This window comes from Salvelinus namaycush, chromosome 25 (assembly GCF_016432855.1).
Source record: "Salvelinus namaycush isolate Seneca chromosome 25, SaNama_1.0, whole genome shotgun sequence".
Lineage (NCBI taxonomy): Eukaryota > Metazoa > Chordata > Actinopteri > Salmoniformes > Salmonidae > Salvelinus > Salvelinus namaycush.
In genome coordinates this window covers 2,327,323-2,335,797 of record NC_052331.1, presented here as the reverse complement: position 1 = coordinate 2,335,797, position 8,475 = coordinate 2,327,323, and the positions used below count along the sequence as shown (strand labels likewise).

At 41.3% G+C, this 8,475-nt stretch overlaps 1 protein-coding gene across 1 annotated transcript; it reads right to left on the bottom strand.

The window, feature by feature from the left end:
* Positions 1–3,621: 3,621 nt before the first annotated feature.
* On the bottom strand, positions 3,622–4,989 carry LOC120020118 (ras-related protein Rap-2b-like). Its single transcript, XM_038963576.1, has one exon. It carries the CDS (start codon positions 4,715–4,717, stop codon positions 4,169–4,171), a length of 549 nt encoding a protein of 182 aa, XP_038819504.1. The 5' UTR covers positions 4,718–4,989; the 3' UTR covers positions 3,622–4,168.
* Positions 4,990–8,475: the final 3,486 nt, after the last annotated feature.

Below are 8,475 nucleotides of genomic sequence, written 5' to 3'. Positions count from 1 at the left end.
AATTCATTTTTCAATAAATAAGCAAACATGTCCTAACATGTTTTCACGGTCATTATTGGGTATTGTGTGTAGATAGATGGGTGGCAACTTTATTTTATTCATTTTGAATTCAGGCTGTAATGCAACAAAATGTAGAATAAGGCGTATGAATACTTTCTGAAGGCACTGTATGTCACACACAGATCTTAGGCATGGATTCTGCCCTCAATAGACAAGGTAGATCTATTAGAAACAGAAGTCTACATTGGATTTATCATGAAGTTCATTATTCTGAAGTATTAGCAGCAGTATCTTGCAATCTAATCATAACATACAGCAGGTGACTGCACACTCCTGTCATTAATTCCACAGGACAACATATCCACTTAATTTGTTCCATGGCAACGTTTTCTGATTCTATAAAAAAAAAAAAATATTAGTCCTACCCTATTGAGTGAATGACTAGGCCAGGCCGAACAGTATGGTCCCAGACAGGCTCAATCAGCCTCCATTTTAAAACTGGAACTGTATATTTGTGTGATTTCTCAGAAAAGGGAAGCCTCACAGATGGTGAGAAGGTTGCATTGGTAGATGTAAGGCATGTCACAGCACATTAGTCTGACAAGGGTCACCCAGTTCACCAAGGAAGCTGAACCTTGGTGGTGATGCACTCGCGGGTTCTACTCATGTGACCCCCCTAAAGGCGGAAGGGAAGGAAACCATGTTAGCTGCTGTTGAACTTAGTGGGATGTTAGTGGGAATAGATATGGAGATCAATTATTTCCTGGCCTCGCACTTCTCTCTATCTTGTAAACACTTACTGATATTTATACACACAACTCAATAACCATAAAGTATACACGCATGCACACATTAGAATCTCCTTGGTAGTATGGAGGATATAATCTTTCAATTCCTTCTCCATTTCACCACAGTTCACCTTCTCTCCCTTCCTCTGCCATGACTATGCTGCATCTACCTTAATTTATGGAATGTCTTGCCTCCAGCCCCTCAGCATGATAAAGCTTTGACTGTTCACTTTATGGGCATATACATACAAGCCCCAAACACTCAGGCTTGGCACTTCCCAGAAAATCAGTCTCTCTGCTTCTTTCAAACACAAACACCCCCACACATCTGATTTCACCCTCTCTGTTGAGTGTGTTTCCCAGTACTCGGCCCTGCATCTCTCTCTCTCTCTCACACACACACACACACACACACACACACACACACACAGTCACAAACGTCCGTCTGTTTGCTGCTGATTCGGCCTGGCTCCAGACACAGAAAGTATCCTCTGTGCCCTCCTGACTCCCTCTACCCAGAAAACATGTGGTGGGAAGAGGGAAGTACCCCTTACCAACTGAACACCCAGCCTGCCCTCTACTCAAACAGCTGGAGGGAGGAAAAAGCCTACTGAATAGGTTGACTATACCACAGAAAAATATTATGTTCAACCATTGACAAAGCAAAGAGGAATTCATGTGTCAGAGCGATTTAAAGAGATCAACATGCTTATGAAATTGAAATAGGGTGGAAATTAAGTTATTTGTTGAGGTTTGAAAAAGGAGAAGTCTGTTAAGAGTCAGGCCTAGCCCTGAGGTATGAGGCAAAAGTAAATCAGAAATACAATGCCTAATGCCAATGACCACAGCCGTATTCATTACGCCAATTCTGTTGCAAAATGTTTCTTTAAACGGATGCCATAGCAAAGAAACAGGGAGGGACCTACCAGAATTTGTCCAATAACAACTTGTTTTCGTTGCAAAATGCAACTCTTCGCACTAATGATTACACCCCACATGTTCAAGTGTACCGTGTGCACAAGCATTCACACAACCACACCAACAGAATGAAGAGTACACACCAAAACTTTACATAAAATGCCTTTTGTATTAAAAGTTGTTCAATCCAGACAAGTGGGTGGTAAAAGGCTTGTCTGGGGTCAAAATTACAATTGAAATCAGGAATTCACATTTCAGAAAGAAACTATTTCTAAGATAAAAACAAACATGGCTTACTTTTTGCTGAAGCCACAACATAAAGCTGTTTGGGTTCATACTCTCAGTGAAGGAATACCAGTGTGTGTGGGGGGGGGGGGGGGGGGGGGGGGGGGAGAGGCCAAATTTTGCCCTGAAATAACTGTTATTCCATCTACACCTCAACTTCCTCATCGAAAAAGACAAAAAGGGCCGGTACATTTTATTTCAAATCACTTTTTGACCGCACGCCTTTTTGATTTGAACACCATGTCTTAATCACTGGAAAATATAAACAGCTGGGTTTAACAATTTAAAATCTTACAAACAGGGTTGTCAAACTATTTAATAATTGAATTTCTGTCTTTAAAGAAAATATCTTTTAACTTCAATTACCTAAAAACGCATCAACTTCGACTTTCTCGCATTTGTACTAGCATAGACCCTATTTTACATAATGTGAGGCGTTTGTATTGTGCCTGCCATTGGTTGAGACACAGCATACTCTTGAATACAGGGTGGGTGTCATGTTTTGGCTAAATGTACTAAAATGGGAATAACAGAAATTCCAGCTTTCAAATGGTACCACAAAGATGATTTGTCCACACATCATTTTTTTTGTCATTAATTAGAATAGCAGTTGTTTGAAATTACACTGTCAATATTCCATATGAAACCTATTGAAATCATAGAAATATACATCATAGAAAAGACATTCCCATTTAAGTTGACATTCAACGGTGAGTGGACCGGTGGCCATCTTTGTGAAAGTAAAAATGTACATTTCAATGGTGTACCACCAGCTAAATTCTACTGGTCTGAAGGGACAGTTCCATTCTATGAATTATATTTCTAAAGATTCAAATGACACCCAACCTGTATTTAAGAGTATGCTGTGTCTCAACTGATGGCAGGCACAACACATATACCTCAGAATATGTCAATTGGAGTTTCCACGTTTTAGATTAAAAAAAAACATTTTAATGTCTTTTATTAATAGTTTGACAAGCCTGTTAAACTTTTAAATTATATCAAACTCAACCATTTATATTTTCCAGTGATGAAGAAATGTCTCACGGTATGTTGGGGTATGCTAAATTGGTCAACTTTGAGCACCTCTATCTCCTGAATGTTTTGGCCTTCAGTTCCAAAATGTCACTTTCTGACCTCCTCTTCCATGGGCAAATGTGTACGAAAAGTTGTTGAAATCAAGAAGGAGTGAGGTCAAAAAGTGATTGAAATCAAACGGAACGACCCGGAAGTAACCCTCTTTCACTATGAGCCCAACTGAAATGAAAATGAAACCGTAAAGTACTGTTGTGATCGTAGGGCTCCTTGGTTGGCACATACAGACACAGGTGTATTTCTTAGGAAGGCACTTGACATGGGGTCCTGTTTCCCCCCCATGTCACATCAGTAAGGTCCTTGTTTGTGCACATTGAAGAGTGAGACGGGCAGGGGAAGTTAAATCCAACATTACCAAATCCTGAAGAAAAACACAAAAAAGCAATCCACAACACTCCATTGCCTGACAACACATCTTGGTAGGACTTTTTTTCTGCAGGTAATACACAATTTCTTGATGTTTAGGCTATGTGTTATGTTTAGTCATTTTAATTAGTTGCTCAGTTTTAGGCTAGTTCCAGTGACCAGTGCATATTCACCGAGTTTGGGGTTTATTTGACACTAAAAATCCAAACATGAGTTTTTGCATGGAGGGGGGTCCTTGAGCCCATCAGAATCCACACAAAAAGTGACCAATCCCTGTTCAGCAAAGGGATTAATCCTCTAATCCCTCTCCAGGCCAGAAGGACCCGCCCAGAAACCATGAAAAAGTACAACTCAACAGTAATCAAACCCCACCAAAGTTCCATAACAAAAAAAGTGTCTCTTAGGTTTTACAATAAGACATTCCCAGTGAGGCACGTTTCCAGAAAAAGTGTCAATTACAAAGCTGTGTGATATTTTTTTTAAATCTCAAACATTCAAGTACTTTGTCATGTAAACACTTTTTAGGCTATTTCAATATAAATTGTTGTCATCGTCGATTGTTGTGTGCAAATAGCTTTCCAATAATACTGACGGTCGCATTATCAAAAAGAGGCCGTATAATTTTGTTATCAACAAGTTATCAAAACAGGCCTTGTTTTTTTATGAGTTTTACTTAGCTAGATAACAATCACAGTTGCAAACTTAAAGATGTTTTCTTAGAAAAGAACACAAGAACAACAGCGATCTCCACCGCTGGGTAAAGAGGAATAGTTCATCTGTCTCACGATTTCTGCGAACAGTTCGTCGACCAAGCCTTTATTTTTGGCAGAAGTTTCCATAAACGGGCAATTCCACTCCTGAGCCAGCACCTTGCCTTCCCCGGAAGAGACCTCTCTCTCGCCTTCCAAGTCCACTTTATTTCCAACCAATACCATGGGCACTCGCTCGTATCTTTTCACTCGGATGATTTGATCCCTCAACGCCTTGATGTCTTGGAAGCTCTGCTGGTTGACCAGACTGTACACCAAAATAAACCCCTGCCCGTTTTTGATGTACAGGTCTCGCATGGAGGCGAACTGTTCGGTCCCTGCCGTGTCCAGTATCTCCAGAACAGAGGGAGACGAGTCCACCTCGATCTCCTTTCGGTAAAAATCCTCTATTGTGGGGTCGTATTTCTCAATGAAGGATCCCGTCACAAACTGGACAGTCAATGCAGATTTGCCCACGCCGCCCGAGCCCAACACGACCACTTTATACTCCCTCATGGCTTCAGAAAACAGACAGCCCCTCTCCACGAATCCTCTACCCACCCGATGTTATCAGACTGCAGAAAGGCAGATCTTTCAAGGGTGGGAGTTGTCAAATCCCTCGGCGGAAACGCTTTCGAGGGTCGTCTCCGAAGGTCCTGGTAAGAATCCGAAGAGAGCGGCCGTTTCCGAACATTAATAATATAACGTGTAGCACATTTCCCGTTGTTTGTACTGTGCCACGGTGTTAAAAAGCGTGATCTCTTCTATGGCTGGCGTTTCCTGCACACAGTTTCTCAACGCAAGACAACTAACGTCACGAACAAGGGCTTAGTTCTGTGATTTCTTAAAGGGGCAGTCACCCAAAACATTAGTCAACGCAAATATCAGTCACCTGGGGCCTCGTTTATAAACCGTGCTTACATACAAGATATACCCCAAAAATGTGCTTGCGCCCGTTAACGCAAAAAACCTAACGTGAGAATGTGTTCACCACCCTGCAAACTTGAGACATCAGCTGTTCGAATACCCATGCTAACATACTGTATACAAGAGTATATACTACATATTATTAGGTCATTTTTGTATACTGTAAACAAACCGTATCCTTTCAGTTGAGTGTACTAGCGCTTCGCCTGTCTACTGGAAGTTGAGATATGCAACTTCTTGCTGGCTTGTTAGGATAAGAATTACGTAAATAATCAAGTCATTAAATGCTGAGTAGTTAGTTAGATAGCATATAATATACTGGCAAGTTCGATATATTACTTGCCAACTAACGTTAGGACTGTAGCTAGCAAACATACTGGTACATACAAGCAACTGCTGTAATAATATGCTATGCGGTTCGTAAGGCTAGCGTAGCTAACAAATTGTCAGACAACATAACGTGTAACGTAATTTATTTGAAAAGGCATTACTTTATTACATTGTTCAACATTTGTCATAATTAGTTAAAGCAATAAATATGTATCCGCTCGTCAGACTCTGGCTGCATAATTTCCACTATTTTCTTCAAATTTGAAAATGTTTTAAAGCCACGCCCATTTTCTGAAGTATTGAATTATGGGCCCCAAAAGCAAGGAAATAGTGTCCACTGCTTGGCAAATGTATGACATTCGGGAACTTTTGGCATACTATCCATACTATGACCAATAAACATACTACATTTGTCACAAATAGTATGGTTAGGACAGACAAAATGTATTCACTGTTTAACGGATTTTCCCCCCAGAAAAGTGAGGAGAGCGAAAAATAAATAAATGTATATATATATATAAATTAAGTGCATAAGGAATAACAGTACTTTACCACATTGTCCTAGGCACTTGTACAGGCTCTAGGCCTACTGTGAGCTTCAAGAGTTATATTATTCCATGCGAAAACCTACACTATTTGTCTTAAAAAGAATGCAGATGTTGCAATGTTGTTATAACCATGAGAAATTAAACACAATGGGAAGCATAACTTGTGACAGTTTCTTTTCCTGATTAAAATAAATCAGATAATCAAGAACAGCTTCACAAGACACCATAAATAAGTTGGCCGTGTGCAGTAGATCACCTACTGGGTGTCAACAAACAATGTAGAATCATCTGGAAATGAAAATGACGGCCAATGTTCTGTGGTCAGACGCAATAGCACAATCACCTGCTGCTCTTTACTGTTCAACAGCACGGAGTGTTTTGCCCTTTATTTGTTGTTTATTCTGGTCTCTAGGGTGTTCATTTATTTGAAAGATTTATTGGAGCTCTCGTAATGAACTGCTTTCCTCCTTGCTTACACACTGGGCACATTGGCCTGACATGTTGAAAATGTTTGAGCCTCACCAACTCTTCCCCCCTCAAGAAAATCTGGACATCAACAATGGACACACACACACATCTGGGAATAACACTGATTGCTGAGTAATTCTGCGTCTCTACTTGCATTCCACAGGTTAGCCCCTTGAAAGCAACGATCTGCTCATGATATGGATTGTCTTCTTGGAAAATCTCTGAAGCACATGTAAAGGCCTATCCTTGTCAGTGGTGTCCAAGCTGTACAGATCATCACATTTCTGGTGCTCACATCTGTCTGCTGTCAATGTTGGATCAGGCACAAACCTTAATTTCATAAATTGTTCTTCTGGCAAGCATGAAGGATTCATTAAGCAGTACCAGCATGGATCTTCTCCCTCGCATTTCTTGATCTGTACCATGTATTATGACATCTTGAGACGTCTGTCCTGGAATTGCTTGTACTGTTCCTTGTCAAGACCTTTTCTGCTGAGGTCATGCATCATGTCAACTTCTGTATCAATGATGTTGAATTGTGCAATATTGGCAATTTCTTCCCGTGCTGCGGCCTGATGTACCTCAATGTGGGTTCCTTTCCACTTAAGGCGCTCAAACCGGCAAATCGCAAGAGCTGCAACAGGGTGCATACTCTTTTCAAAATCCTCTTTCAGGTCTGGCTGTTTGGTGGCTGTTTTACGTAGGCTTGTCGTCGTGCTACACTTCTTCACACGCTTCTTATTTGATTCTTCCATCTTCTCCCTCGCCAGGGCTGTTCCCTGAAGCGCCAAGTTTAGAAGGGAATTAACTCTCTCGGGCAGGGTTGGCCCAGCTGTCATCTGGTGCTGTTCTACAGGCCATAAGCATGTCAAGATCCAGTTGAACAAACAAGGAGTGTGTGGCATGCTTGAACAGAGACATATGTGGTTCTGTGATCTGGCCCACCATCAAATTGAATGATCAAGATTGTAGTTCTCTCCTCTGAGGATGCTGAGATTTAACTGTGTCGAAGGGGCTGGATGGCTGGAAAACCTTGTCCTTGACAGTGACATTAATTTTCCCATCACAGAATGAACTAGATGGAGATGCTGGGATCAACATGACAGATGGTACAAGTCGACAGATGGCACAAGTCCGCTGATGTGGTGATCATGGTCGGCAGCTGCTAGAACTGGCCCACTCAGAGGAGCAATGCTTGGATGTCTGACTCTGTTACAGGTCCCAAAAGGCTGGCCAGGTTCTCCGACAAGGATGATTTCTTATCATCCACACATAACATTTCACAGTTCTTCTGCCACATGCAGGCAAACTGTTTAATGTAGTTCCACTGTACTGCAACAAACTTTGAGTCTTGATGTCCCTTATCACCCGAGGCTGGACCATGAACTTGAGGTCAAACCGTCCTATGTACTGGAGAGCAGATATGGACCATGGATTTTTGGGTGTAAACTGCAGTCTTAGCCACTGTAATGATGGGATTTTAACTTATGGTTAAGCCACTTTTCCACTGTGTCACGCAAGTCCTCAACTGATATAGCAAAAGGTAAGTACAAGTACTCCCCATGTCTGCGATCGTTGACCTGAGCTGTGTATTCATTAAAATACTTCTGTGCTTCATACAAAAAGGCCTGGAATGAGGATTGTGATTTGCCATTCAGCTTCCTCAAATCCATTTCAAGTCTGGGTCATCACCATCAAGGAGGAACAATGATACTTTCTCATCAAGTGAGCACTGTTCATCATTATTCGCTGAACTCGTCATCTGTCAGAAACCGATACATTTCTCTCAGGAAGTGTAACGATGTGCTCTGGGAGTCAGGAAGCAAGTTCAGGAAGTGAATAATTTAATAGAAAAATGAAACATAATTTTAAAAAACATGAACAACGCACAGACATGAAGCTGGAACAGAAACAATAACGCCTGGAGAAGGAACCAAAGGGAGTGACATGTATAGGGAAGGTAATCAGGGAAGTGATGGAGTCCAGGTGAGTCTGATGACG

What these genes read in the sequence shown, in the direction of transcription:
- LOC120020118 (XM_038963576.1), bottom strand. Translation starts at nt 4,717, where the DNA reads ATGAGGGAGTATAAAGTGGTCGTGTTGGGCTCGGGCGGCGTGGGCAAA.